A 15397-nucleotide genomic window follows, 5' to 3' on the forward strand; every position below is an offset into this window, starting at 1 on the left:
CGTTCTTGTTTCTAAAAAATATTTTTATAATTAAAAAGAGAATTATTTAATGCTTCTATAGGTATGTTAATCATTTTTCTAGTCTAAATATAACTATAATTTCAGCATTTTTTAAACATCATTATATTCAAGTTATTGTAATTTTTAAATAAAATATCAATATCAAGAACTATTGGAACAATTTTTACCATGCAAAACAAGGTGTTATAAAGTGTAGGATCCCTCACAATATCTATCTGTCTGTCTATAATGCATTACACATGTAATGCTAATAGAGAGGATGCTATAAGAGTGCTCTTATAATGTGAACTTCTCATAATTGAATGGGCTTCCTGAAACCAGAGACCATAAAGTTGGTCTAGTCACTACAAGGGGGAGTGCAGGAGTATTCAGGGGGAGGTGCTTGTAAAAGGGTAATTTTTTTTAGGGATGGGGGTAATCACCCCCCGTAATATATTATGGGGGGTATAAAACCAGCCTTTTAAATTTTTCTTAATAGGAGTAAAGAAAATCCTTAAAACTTACAAATCTAGAAATCAAACTAGCACCCCAACCAATAATCGGTTCCATGCCAAATGTAGGAGTGGAAAAACATTGGAGGGACAAATGCTTGAGTCCCAAACGTCAGAGTGGAACAAACGCAGGAGTGGGACAAACATTGGAGTGGACAAACGCAGGATTTTTGGGACAAACATTGGAGTGGACAAACACAGGAGTCCCAAACTTTTTTTTCAATTTTGAATTTTTTTTATACAAACACAGCCCCCCCTACCTTCGTCCCGTTACTTTTCTTAGTTAGGTTAGGTTAGGATATAGGCTAGGGGGCTGAGCGCTGCAGCCATAGTCATTATTTTGTAGACAAGGGTATAAAAAATTTCAAATTTGTAATATTATTAAAATAGTAGACACTCCTAGGTTTTATTTAAGCAATGTCCACTCCAATGTTTTCCACTCCAACGTTTGTCCACCTAGATGTTTGTCCACTCTGACGTTTGTCCCATTCTTACGTTTGTCTACTCCGATGTTTGGGACTCCTGCATTTGTCCACTCCGATATTTGGGACTCCTATGTTTGAGGTAGAACCCCAATAAGTAAATCTCAATAAAACTTGATAAAATTATGCAAAATATCAAAGTATTCAATCCCTGAATTTAAACCATCTAACTTGAATAGGAGTAGAGAAAATCATGAAAACTTGAAATGTAGGAATCGATATAGCCCTCCCCAGTTTTTTTGGCAAATCCTAATGAAACTTGATGAAAATATGGAGTATTGATAGAGAGAGAGAATATTCAATCCATGAAAATTTCAGCCTTCTATCTTTTATAGAAGCCGAGAAAATATCGTTTTCCCCTTTCTGTCTCAGACAGACAGACATACCAATGAACAGACATACAGATGAATGGACAGACAATGGACGGACAAATATTTTGAATTATAGAGTAGCTTCACTACTAAAAAACTAAATAGGATAATTGTTGTACACAAATTGATTTCAGTATGTTTTAAATGAGCTTACTTAATTAAGGACGTCCAAGCTTTTTGATTTGGGGGGAAGGGGGGGGGGAATTGAAATATCTAAATTTTGGCATCCCCATGTTCATTTTGTGGGGTAATCTTTATATAATAGAGGCAAGGACGTCAAAGCTTTTTATATTTTTTTTTTGGGGGGGGGGAAGGGGAAGATTAAAAATTATGGGGTTGCCCCAAATTATTTTATAACACTTAACCCCCTAACCCCCCCCCCCCCCACCGGGACATCCCTTTACATAAAGTAATTATTATAAAGTTGCTAAGTACCTTACTGCTACAAAAATCATCTTCCAACATTTAAGATTAATTCTAACACGCCTGAATTAACAAAAAGAGCTAACCATGGCGTGGATATACACATCCTAATTGTAAAAATGTTTTGCTTTTTAAAATTGTAAATCAATTATTCAGGAATCATTTTACTTTGTTTATTTACTAGCAGCTGCGCTCCAAGCATCTAGGAGCTCTGTAATTAAAGGAGTAAGGAAATTAGTAAAATAGCCTTATACTTTACCGAAATCTTAAGCTACAGACAAAAAAGCTTTATATAATATGTATCAATTTGTAAAACTGCAAATGATAAAATATTACCTATTTTTTTTCTCTTTAAAGATTCTCTTCAAACACCTCCCCCTTTTTATATAAAGATGCTAATTCCCCCCCAGCCCTAAGAGGATATAAGCAGTAAAAAACCCCGCAGGGGGCACAATTTTCTAACACTTCTTTCTTATTTAGTCTTTTAAAAGGATTCAAAATGCATTGACATATATATATATATATTTTTAACTCTTATTTTATACATCTTAATTGGAACTGATGATCTATTTTTACAGAGAAACATATGTATTCCATCAATAAAAAGTTAAAAAATTAAGTGTGTTTATACATATAATAATTACTATATATAATAGGATAATGAAATGCAGCTGTTTTAAGGGTTGCCAGCCTAATAATACAGACCGATTCAATAATTGTGTTAATATGTTAAGATGTCTAACTTTAAAATGGTGTAATTATAGTTATATTTAGCCTAGACAAATGATAAACATACCTATAGAAGCGTTAAATAATTCTCTTTTTTATAATATAAATTTTTTTTAGAAACAAGAACAAGAACAATGCATAGCAGTGTAAAATATAAATTGATATTTTTTTTCCAAAATTCAATTTCCTCTGGTGATGTTATAAATAAAATATCAAAAGTCAAATTTAGGTGGATGTTATATTATGTTTATATAGCTTCTTTACAGCCAAAAAAATTGGGGGAAAAAATATCATTTATGGAGCAACAACAAAAGTGGGTTTATCACAAAACCTCGATTTTTTAGTCAGCTGTTCCATAAAAAACCAAGTCATTACCTGTATATTATAAAGCAATGCCAGGCGATTAAAATGAGGTATTAAGCATTTTCTAATCCAAAAATTGATTCTTCTAGAGCAAAAATTAGTTTAGCATTTTTGGTGACTCAAATTTGAAATTTGATTTGTAGCAAGAGAAAAATAATAAAAAAACATACTTTTTTCTATCTAAGAGGCAAATTAATGGTATCAATATATTCGCAAATGTCTTATATACAGTTTAATACACTTTTATCCATTATTGTTGGGCTTTGAGTGAACGTCGAATAAGGTTGATTTTATCTCTTTAACTTGCAAAGTATCTGTTACAAATGTGAAAATTTCACAATTTTTTTATTGCAGAGTTTAGAATCTAAATGTACATTTATGTAAATTGGTGCAACTTATGTAAATCATTTGATTTGACCAACTTATATAATTTAAGCTATGACTTTTTTTGATAGACTAAGGTTAAAAGGTTCATAAACAAGGACTAATAAATGCATTACTATAGGACAGCTGCATTAAAAGTTAATATTATTCTAGAAGGAAAAGAGAGAAATATAATTGTATATGGGCAGATACTAAAGCTAACAAAAAAGGGTTTTGAACCGTGAATTATAAAAAAAAGTTACCTAATAATGATTATAAGCTTGGAATGACAGTTGTCTTCATAAAAATTTACACTTTAATATTTTACTTTATTTCGAACTAGCTGCTAAAGGCCTCTATGTGTGAATTTTCTACCCCTAGTTTTAGTTTTTGAAAGAAAATTTAATATCAAATTGAAGTGATAACCTGCCCCAATCTTTTTTAAAACTTTTCCAGGACCTATGAAAAGCTACACGGTAAAGGAGAACTTTATCGGTTCAGCAATTAACAAGGATCCTTCGTTACAGATAGACAGACAGACATTCTGTTACTTTAATGTACGGATTTAATCATTTTATACTTTTCCTTTACTTTCTGATGTTGACCCTTACACCACCGCTGATGACTCTCCCACCCACCCTTTGTTTGTGTTGACCCCTCCACTCGCTGGTGTACGTATATGTTCCACCCTGTTTTAGTTTTACAGTTACCAGTGTGAATATTAGTGTTCTAATAATCATTTATCGCATCGTATTAAAGACAGCTTTCCGCGGATATTATAATGAAAAGTATACGATTAAGACTAGTTTTGTATTACATTCGTAGAAAATACAATGCTATACGTGATTGTTTTTAGTATAACTGAGAACCATTAATGGTTTCGAAGTCATACTGGAGTGGAATAATATTAAGAATGTGAGAGATATTCTATGTGAATTTATGATTTAATAATAATACAAATTATGAAACTGAAATAAATTTTTATAATTGTTTGTTCATAAAATTTCATTATCGGGGTGATTTATCTTGGTAGGAAGGTGGTATTCTCCCCAAAATAGTAAAAACCCTCCCATAAACTTTTTGGATCTAAACTGCACTGTAAAGAAAGCTAGCTTTTAAAACTGTAAAGAAACGTATATGTTCAGCGGTTTTAGAGATCCTTTGAAACAGACAGATAGAGACATAGAAACAGATGTTGTTACTTTTATTTAGAGAAATTTATTTTACAAGCTTTCCTAATAAAACTTGCACTAAAATATTGCAAGGAAGTGCTTTTTTTACACTTTGTTCCTTTTAGACCTCCAGAAATTTATATATAATGCGTTCATATTACATGTGTGTGTGTTTGTGGGTGCATATCCACTTCCGTATATTTTAAAATAATTTCAGTGTTTCATATTTGTATAAAAAATAATCCTTATATAAAAGTACCAGGACTCGAGTGTGTGTGTGCCTATCTGTACTCAAAAATATCCCTAAACAATGGACATATATGGTTCTCCTTTTTATTTGGGAAGGTTTATAACCATTCTTGGGGTGGGTACCCCACCCTCCCAAGAGAAATAACCCCCAAAAAGAAATAGCAAAAATATTTTAAAATGCTACAAGAAATTGCCACTGGAGTAGAAAACATTTTATTCCAAAATACTGCTAGATGCCAATAGGGGCTTAGCCGCTAGCAGCCTATAATAAAGAGGGGATGTACAAAACAAGAATGCCCAAACTTTTCATTTGTTTTTATTCTTTTGTTTCAAATGTTATTTTAAGGAAGTATCTAATATATCTTTAAAAAAAATATGGGGGTGGAGTAAACCTTTCCCCCAATCCCATTTAGTGTCGTTGGTACAATGTTTGATTAGTAAAATTTAGTTCATGAAGAGACATTTTGTGCTGTTGTGAAAATTTGTCTTCAATTTAAATTGCCAATATGTACTTCTATTCTTTTCAGTTCCTTTATTCTGTAGGAGGGTAAATAAGTAAATGGGATGGATGGGTGGAACATCTGGTGCAACATCCAAGTAATTATATAACTATTATAATGTGATACATATGCGGAAGTAAAAGCACACCATCGTGTATGTGAGCTGTCTTTTCTTCTGTGTCTACTAACTAAACACATTTCAGGGAATATGGGAGAGATAAATAATCTATAATACAAAGTAGAACGATGTCCGTCTGTCTGTCTGTCCCTTAAGATCTCGGTAACCACTGAACCGATCGGAATCTACTCTTTAGGGTATATATAGATTTAATCAACCATTGTCTATTTGTAATCTAGCACTTGAGCTCTAGTATAAAAAGTGTAGATTTATTATTTTTACAAATAATAATACAAGCTATCTTCTTTTCTTAATGATTCTAAATATAACACTTTCCAGTATGTGGCACTTAAGTCGAATTTGATAACCCAATTTCTTATTTTAGATTAAAATGATTTTTTTTAGTTAAAAAATTTAATTTTTGTTTTTGTTTTGGGGGGTTATTTTTCATTTTGGGGGGGTTGGGGGTGTCCCACCCCTCAAAAAAATAGTGATCAACCTTCCCTGGACCTATGAGAAGCTACCCTGTTAAGGAGAACCCGATCGGTTCAGCGGTTAGCGAGATCCTTCGGTACAGACACACAGACATACAGACAAACAGACAAACATCCTGTTACTTTAGTATAAGGATTTCCGCGGAAAGCTATCTACAATCCGATGCAATTGATAACTATTTCTATATCCCTGTGGTTTTTCGAGGGTATTTTTACTCGTGTCAGCTATTTGTTGTCCGTAGTTTTAATGTAAACTTTCTATAGTGAACAACTTTGTATTAATATTATAATGGAGAAAGGAACATTATTCATTAATAATTAGCATTTAAACTAGTCATTTTTTTAAAAGCGAAGCTTTTCTATAATTAGGGTCGGTCCGTCCGTACGTCCGTCCGTCCGTCCGAGATAGATAGCTTTTATTCGTTAATTTAGGCAGGTTAGAATTGTCCTATCGATTTCAAATTTTGCATGATGATTCCTGTAGTAGTTAGGTACGATTTAGAAAGCGTAGCAACTCTATAATCATTACCAGAATGTCCGTACTTTAAACATGTTGATTTTTCTACTTTTTTAACAACACATTTTTATGTGATCTAGTTATCCGTTTGATCTGATTTTTTGTATATTGATTCATGGGACAACAAAGAACAATAGTATAAGCGAAGCAACTCTATAATCAAGTCCTAAAAATGTAAGTATGTCCAGAAACATTATCCCGTATCAAGCAGTTTTTGAACAAATTTACTTACAATTTTGCTTTGACTGTTTCGATTCTTTTATATTCTGATTATTCAGCTCAGACACTATACAAGTGTTAATGTCCGTTTGTCCTACCGTTTCAGTGCTTCGCTTTTATGGATGTTGTCATCCTTGTTTCATTGAAAATTAAAATTTCATTGTTTTATTGATAACTTTCATATATTTCTAGCTTAGCATTGATCACAATTTATTTCCATCATATTTATTTTTAATATTATTATTGGAATTTAATAGTTATTTCTGTCATCGTATTATAAACGGCTTTCCGCGGATATAGAATGTACAATTATTACTTTTTTTTATAAGGAAAACAAAAGAATGCTGTCTTCCTTGTTTATTGTTCATCTTAAATATTATTAGTGTTATTATTGTCCCTTTTCATATCCTAAATGCTGAAATAACAGTATGTCTATCTGTATGTTTGTATGTCTGCTAAGACCTCGTAAACGGCTAGACCGATCGTTCTACAATTTTCATTTAAGTTGCCCCATGTATAGGGAGAAGTTTTTTGGCTATTAGAAAATAAATCACATTCAAACAATTATTTCAGGCTAATAATGAAGACGAAAGAATTGAAAAGACAGTCCTTATCCTCCTGCCGAAGACACTCCTCCATGCAAGAAAATGATCTGGACAGTCCTTACATCCAAGAATCTGACCTGGACAGACCTTGTATCGAGGAAGGGAAGGAGGTTGTGTCAAGAAAATCTCTATTGCTGGGCATTACTCTGGTTATGATTTCAAATTTTACTTATTTAGGTAGGTTATTAGTAGCGAAGCTACTTTATAATTCACTTTGTCTGTCCGTCAATCCGTAACGCTATTAAAGCTAAACTTCTGATTTTTTTCTTGCCATTATTCTGAAAGGAAAAGCAGCTGTATTTATGATTTTACATATTTTTGATTTTCTCGGCAACTATTGGAGATAGATTGCTGATTTTATTTTGTGAAGGTTGCATTTTACAAAAAAAAACTCCAATATACAACTTACTTTGTCTGCCAGTCCAAGGGCCATGCAACAAAATACGTATAAATATTTTCAATATAAGTTTCGTGATTTTCTATCATTTTTAATATTTCTATTCTAATGTTCTTATTTTCTTTCTCTTTTTATGACCACTGGACATTTGCTTTATTCACTCTGTCCGTTTGTCAATCCATATTTTTTTTGTTTCACTTTTTATGGATGTTTTCATTCTTGTTAAAATTATAATAAACAAGGATGACAAACATTTATAAAAGCGAAGATCATCATTTCTTAGGGTGAAATATCAAATTTGTAAAGTATAAAAACCTACTAATTTTGAAGAAGTAAATCATTTAGAACCCAAAACTACAATGCAATATACGCTGGATTAGAACCGGTTCTGATCCATACTTTAAAACTATGTATAGCATCGTATTAATGATAATATTCTATGAATATTAAAATAAAAATAATAGGATTAATACCAGTTTTGTTCTCGTAGGTCTAAAAAACAGTTTTTTTAATCTTTTGATTTTTCATTTTGGTATCCGCCAAAAAGCTTTCTATAATACGATGAAATAAATAACTATTACTATGTTTTTATTTTCTAGGAAACAATTATGTGATAAAATGGGGAGAACTACAAGCCACAGAAATATCAATGGTTAGAGGCGCAGCACAGGTAAAAACATTAATTGGGACTTTCCCTAAAAAATACCTGGCGAGTACAGAAGCCCCCCACTTCTCATTTCTTTGCAAGGGCCTATATTTGTAGTGCAACTACCCTCAATATATCCTGGTCTAAGATAAAATAATGACTCAAAAACTATTTCCAACTGATTGGACGAGGCATTTGATGGGAAACCAGTGGCGTCCAAGCTTTTTTTTTGGGGGGGGGGTTAACATTTTTTGTAAGGGGGAGTAATTCGTTTTTGGAGGGGGGTAAAATGGCCCCTAAATTGTTACACCCCCCAAAATTTTTACCCCGGGGGTAAAATTTGCTTGGGAGGGGGGTAATTACCCCCCCTGAAATCTGTTGGCAGGGGTAAATTTTGTTTACCCCTCCCCCCCAAAATTTACCCCCGGGGTAAAATTTTTTGGGGGGTAATTTAAATTTTATTAAATATATTGGACGTCTTTGCTGGGAAACCGCCCTTTTCCTTGCTTCGTTTTGTGTTTATATAGCTAACCGTTAACCTCAAGGGGGACGGGATTATGATCTTGATTATTTGTCACTATACTAGAAAATATCAATCCCCTGAGCCCTAACTGTGCATTGAGATAAGTTGTAGTATCTATTTGTAGGTCAAGACATTCTCTCTACTTTTACTATTAATATCATGCCTCTGAACAATATAAAATTTAACTAGCATTGCATTTGTCAACTATAGATAAACTAAACATTATACAACAGTCATTTTAGATAATTTATAGTTTTAGATGAATTATTAAACGCTGGCGGCAAGCCAATCTTCCCCACCCCCCTCCCCCATAAAATTTTAGTTTTTAAAAGTAAAATATTTTTTCCCCGTTTGGGGGGATTGGGTTCTAGGGACAATTTTTCTTGGGAGGGTGGTGGTGTTTATGAATATTTAAAAACCGTCCCCGGACCTATATGAAGTTACATAGTAAAGGTGAGCTATGTCTGTTTAAAGGGTTAGCGAGATCCCTCGGTACAGACAGACACACACACACAGATCTTGTAACTTTTATATAAGTATACGTATATGATAGGTTTTATAATTAATTCAAAGCCATGCATTGAAAGCAACTGTACAGTGTACAATGTTATGTACAAATAACGATCATGTACATAGATTATAATATATCATTTTTAAAAAGATAAATAAGGTTATATATCTGTTAGACAAAATCCTTATAATAAATTAAAAGGATCTCTTACTGTGTGTTTCTCTGTCTGTCTGTACTGAAGGAACTATCTAACCGCTGAACTTTTATTGTTCTCCTTTACAAGGTAGCTTATCATAGGTCCTGGGAGGTTTATAACTATTTTGGGGAGGGTACCACCACACTTTCAAGAGAAATCCACCTGTAGAAAAAATTTACGCCTCCCCCCCCCAAAAAAAAAATCCAACATTTTAAATTTAACCCCCTTCCTGAAGTGCCCCTAGAGGTCTCTAGAGGCGAAGCCGCTAGTCACTTACATAACAATAATATTACAAAAAATCGTATTGTACAATACATAATAAAAGTAAGAGGGCAGACAGATTGTGGAAAAGTCATGCTTTCAAAAATGATGAGTCTATTGTATTTAAATTCATTCAATAAAGCAAAATTAAGGAAAATATTCGAAAGTTTACATCAATAATTTCCGAAGAAAAATAAGCATTATCAAAGTTAACAATATTTTTGTTTGAAAAATATTATAGAGTAGGCAAAGTGTTTCATGCAATTAAATAAGTTAAAATTCGCTTAATATGATCTGTATTTCCATCTAAGTTGAGACTGACGGACATTTCGAATTACATAGTAGCTTTGCCACTGTATAAATCTATTTTCCACGCTTATAAAAGTTTTATTTTTTCTTTATCTGAAGTGTTAACACTGGAATCAAGATATCAAGTTTTAAATTACCAATTTAATCAAAGTATCATTTTTCAAAAATACTTTTAAGTCGATTGATTACAAAACTGGATTTAAACCAGGGAAGGGAGGGGATATTGGGCTGTTTATTACACTAGTCCCCAAATTTGAATTCTTATTCGTTTGCTAAACAAGTTTGGGGACTGTAATGCAATTTTGTTTTTAATTTAGATTGTAATGTTCGGAGGGTTGTTCTTTCGAGAAAGAAAATGTTCCAAAACTACCAAATATTTTAAACCTACACCAACAGTAATAGGTAATATTATAATTGTTCTTTAGTTTTTAAACTTTGTGTCAAGATATCTGCATTAATTTTAGGCTATTAAGTTAAATAATTTTGTTATAAGATACCCAAAGTGTTTTTATATCCCAAACTCATGTCTAATTCCTTCTTTTTACGCATGGACTGTTTTTTCAATTTCTTTTTTTGTTTGATTTTTAAGCCTTGCTTTTATTGTTACACCTTTCAATGTGTGAAATTTGATTTTTAGTAGCGAAATTACACTATATTAGAGTTAATTGTCCGTACGTCCGTAACGATATTGCTGAAAAAATTTACTTGTTCCTTAATTCTGTCAATTATGCATCAAAAGGCATGTAAAATTTAAATGTTTCGTGATTTTTATGATGAATCACATATTCTCCCTCTTCCTTTAACTTATTATGACAATATAACATCTGTCATACTTGTTTCTTAATTTATTATTTCTTTTTTTTTAGTTCAACTGATATTCTTTGGATTTCTGATGGCTACGCTAACGTTCTCATGCCTAGCAGCTATTCCACTTATGCCCATAGGTAATCCCAGGGGCGTCCAAGCTTTTTTTTTTTGGGGGGGGGGGGTAAAAATTTTGTAAGGGGGGTAATGCGTTTTTTGGGGGGTAATCCCCACTTTACCCCCCCCCCCTTGGACGTCTATGGGTTATGCATTTATTATTACACAGATCTTACACCAGATTATAGTGTCCTCTTAAAAAGTGAAACTTGTAGCTGGCTATAATGACGATCCCCTCAATCGAACCCCTTTATCTCAACCACTCCCCACATGAATGAACTTACCAATGAGTGATGTTCAAGTTAGCAACCTAAATTGATAATAATTTTTACCCTATCATAATATTTACGTATATCCATTCCATAGGTAAAGAGAGTTAAACACCTAAATAAAGTCTAAAATACTAATATTACCTAGATAAAGAATTGCGCATCTTAATAGTTATCGCATCGTAATATATACAGCTTTCCGCGGATATTAAAATGAAAACCATAAGATTAAAGTATTAATTTATTGATTTTATTTTATTTTCGTAGAAAATTGTCTTTTATAAGGACTATAGAGCTATACATAATTTTTCAGTATTGCTGAGAACCTGTTCTAATGCAGCAGATATTAACCGGTTTCGAGCTATACTGAAAAAGCAATTCTACTGTATTTTTAGTGGTTCTATATTACTTCTGATCTATGTTTTTTAAAGGGTGATATACCACTCTTGACCCTTAAAGTAACCTTAAACCTGCCCCTGATGTATGAAACTATGTTTGTCAAGCAACTTCGTGATTCTCCTTGACACACAAACCTTTAACTGTTACTTTTCTATCTACTAGCGGCTTAAATATGTAAGAAGCGGGCAGAAATTAGTCTAAAACCATCACGGGACTCAAGTGAAGCTTCCATAAATGGTGAGCTAAATCAGTTCAGTAGTTATAGAAAACTTAAGATTAAAAAATCCTTACTACTTTATATATTAGGATATAAAATTTTGGACATTTTTAGGAGATTTGATTGTTCTCTGTTTTACTTCGCCCGCATTCACAGGTAAAAAAGGAGAAAAATTGTAATATTAATTACTGGCGTCTGTGCCCCTTTCATAATCTAAAGGCATAGAACACAAGGAGGAAGTGGACGTTAGGCTGTGTATTACACTATTCCCCAAAGTTTAATAATAAAAATTTTTCATAGTTGTTAAATAAACAACTTTGGGGACTTTTATTAAATTTTCATTGGTTGGTCCATTAAATTGACTGTTCAAACGTTTCAATCAATAATATTAATCGGGTATAGTCCCTTTCGTAACATCGCACCTTATGGGGCGATTCTTCGTATTTTTCACAGTAGCCTTTCTCATATTTCTAGCCCCTGCGGGGGCCTCTAACCCTGCGGGGCCAATTACCTAACCCTGTGGGGCAATCACCTAACCCAATATAACCTAACCTAACCTAAAATAACCTATAAAATGCCATTTTAAAAAATACGACGAATCGCCCCTTATGTGGCGATGTTACGAAAGGGACTATTCTCTATTAATCTACTGCTAAATGAATCAAGATGAATATAAACAAAAAAAATAGTTTTCCCCTAATTTTTCAAACTTTTATTATCATGTATAATTAATTGGATTAAGATTTATTATTTGTTTTGTATCATTTTCTACCTTATTTCTAATGTTTGTAACTCCATGTTGTACCTTTAAATCTCTCTTTTACTATAGTATTTTATTTTAACCCTTAACGGTCGGGGGGGGGGGGCGTTGAACGCCCCCCCATCCGGTTTTTTCTATCTCATTTTCTGTGTGTGAAAGATGAAGAGCCCAAACTGCTTGACTTTTTAAGTATGGGTATGACACATAACTGAGAGTTGGAATTTTTTGAATATCTCCATCCTGGCGGGCACAGGATGCCAGCAAACATGGCAGGGTCATCCAGGTAAAGAGCAAAAATATTTTTTTGACTAAAACAAAGCATTTTATCATACCAAAATACTAAAAATCCTCTAGTAGTACATCCTTATATGAAATACAGGTGTTCAAGTCACTTTCAGGTTCCAGGTATGATCCTGCAGGTCCTGATCCTCCAGGTCTCCAGAAATCTTTAAAAGGCTCCTGTGGCCGCAATTTTTGACTTAGAGACTTCAAATTTTAAACTTAAGCTTTTCTTACAAGTCTACATAACGTATTAAAATTTCATGAGGATCCGCCGCCGTTTTCCCGCCGACCGCCAACTGCGGCGGCTGGCAGCTGCCAAGTACAGCTGCGGCCGCTGAAATTTATATTTTGATATTTCTAATGTAAAATTTACATAAAGATAAACATTTTCTGGAAAAAAAATTTTCTTCTAGCTTCAAAAATAAGAAAATTACAGCCGTTTGAAATTTTCAAGTAAAAAAGGACCTAAAAACAAAGGTTGTTAAATAAAAGGGTGAAGGAAGCGAAAATTGACTTAGACTTATAAAAGGTCGGAAATTCATTATCAAACAGGGGACTTGCACAAAAAAATTTAGCCCTCTAGCTCTAATAGGAACTGAGATAATAAGGGGGGGCGTTGAACGCCCCCCCCCCCCCCGACTGATTAAGGTGCGGCAAGGGGCCCGACTGTAAAGGGTTAAATGCATTTTGATTAGGTATTTTTGTTTAGTGTTTATATCTAGAATCATGATCAAAACAAGAATTACTGTTCTCAATGTTTTTCTAAGGTAAGTTTAAAACTTTTTTATATGTTTATTTTTCTATATTACAATAGCCAATTTTCAAATGCCTTCACCCTCCATTCTTGTCAGCTCTAACAAACAATTGTATTAATTTGAATACATATTTGGTAATTCTAGCTGATTTTTCGTCGTGATTTTGGGGGGCAACGCCTCATGGTAAAATGACCTACTTCCCAATATTATTTTAGATTTATATTGCATTTTGGCTTTAATTTATTCCTGCATTCTTATTTCCTTAAAAAAGGAAAACAGTTTATCTCCTAAAATAGCGTAAATTTGCCTAGAGCATCTACCAAGCGTCTGTCTGTCCCTTAAGATCTCTACTCTTCAGGGAATATACCTACTGGTCCTGTGGTTGTTTTAGGCCCTTTTCTTTGGGGGGTGGGACGCCCCCAACCTCTTAAAAACAAAAACAAAAAAAACCCATTTTGTTTTGCTGAAGATTTCCTTTGTCCTTTTACGAATTTCGCCTACATTTTTTTGATCACCTCTTGGGGCAAAGCCCCTAGAGGCTAGGGGCGAAGCCGCTAGAGTATAAATATGATGCCAGGAAAGTTGAGGAATTAGTTAATGAATATTGATAACAAAATATAATACATACAAATGACGATAAACAAAATCACTAGGTACATCTGTAGATTTGTTTGGGCAACTATTCAAAATTTTGTAAAGTACCCAAGGTTTATAAGCCAACGAATATTTTTTATTTAGTTTTGCCATGATTGTTGGAAGCGTTTTGGTAGTTCAACCACCTTTCATCTTTGGGGATAATACACATCAGGTTAAACATGTTTTTTTTTATTTAAATACCAATACTAATTATACATAAATTTGTCCCAAAAAATGTAAATATAGGATTCAGTTAAAGGACATTTCTGCAAATTTTGACATTTATAGGATAATTCAAACATGCCTATTTTAATAATAATGGTATCATACAAAAATGTTGTAAAAAAGATAAAAATCAGAATGTTTTAAATGGACGTACGGACTTTCTGGTTACGATTATATAGTTGCTCCGCTTTGTTATTCATATGCAAAGTTCGAAATCGATAGGACAATTCTAACACGCCTTAATTAACGAAAAGAGCTAACCGTTACGAATTTAAGTACGGACGGACTGACAGAAAGCTTTGCTTTAAAAAATTATATCTTATTGCAAGGCTATCCTGACCATTAAAATCTTTTAGCTCTACAAATTGTTTCTAATCATCATGTCAAAATTATTTATGGTTTAGGGGTTTAGGGAAAATGACATGGGTCGCTAAATTGATGTACATTCCCTAGGATGATAAACAAAATTACGCCTTATCAAGATTTGAATAAAAGCTATAAGAACAACATTTTAATATGGTATTAAATTCTATATCTAGGAAGACCTAATTCCCGAACTGAATAATTCTGACATTGTTGAACTCCCTTCACCTATCATTGCTGGAGAAGTTTCACTAAACCAAACCCTCAGGTATACTAGTAATTTAAGGCTATAGGGAAAATTATGTACATGCCAAAACAGTTGTAAAAAGAGGAGTCGGATGAGACACTTTTTAAAACTAAACATAAAGGAAATAAAGTAGTTACAAACTGAAATTTTGCATGACAGTTTTCTCTATGAGGAAAATTGTGGAACGGAGAAGAGAAAACTGCCTTAAAATTAAAAAGTAAACAAGATCATCAGTCATTTGGTAGAATTTTCGACTTAGGGCAGAAGATTAGACGTACGATGTAGTTATAGACTGACTGCCTTATCATAATAAAGCTTTTTATTTTGATTAAATAGTCAATAAAGAAGACATAACTTGATATA

General features: G+C 33.0%; 1 protein-coding gene across 1 annotated transcript in view; it reads left to right on the forward strand.

Annotated features, from left to right (window-relative positions):
- Positions 1-3937: 3937 nt before the first annotated feature.
- LOC145332729 (uncharacterized) overlaps positions 3938-15397 on the forward strand; it is a 29040-nt gene continuing 17580 nt past the window's right edge. Inside the window, exons 1-9 of the mRNA XM_080177773.1 lie at positions 3938-4158; positions 7086-7294; positions 8114-8184; positions 10278-10362; positions 10827-10904; positions 11881-11922; positions 13518-13575; positions 14302-14371; positions 14964-15055. Coding sequence (XP_080033899.1) covers positions 4118-4158; positions 7086-7294; positions 8114-8184; positions 10278-10362; positions 10827-10904; positions 11881-11922; positions 13518-13575; positions 14302-14371; positions 14964-15055 — 746 coding nt within the window. The 5' untranslated portion in view covers positions 3938-4117. The remainder of the gene's footprint in view (positions 4159-7085; positions 7295-8113; positions 8185-10277; positions 10363-10826; positions 10905-11880; positions 11923-13517; positions 13576-14301; positions 14372-14963; positions 15056-15397) is intronic.

The sequence above is a fragment of the Acartia tonsa genome, chromosome 11, assembly GCF_053477335.1.
Source record: "Acartia tonsa isolate MP-2025a chromosome 11, ASM5347733v1, whole genome shotgun sequence".
NCBI classification, from domain to species: Eukaryota; Metazoa; Arthropoda; class Copepoda; order Calanoida; family Acartiidae; genus Acartia; species Acartia tonsa.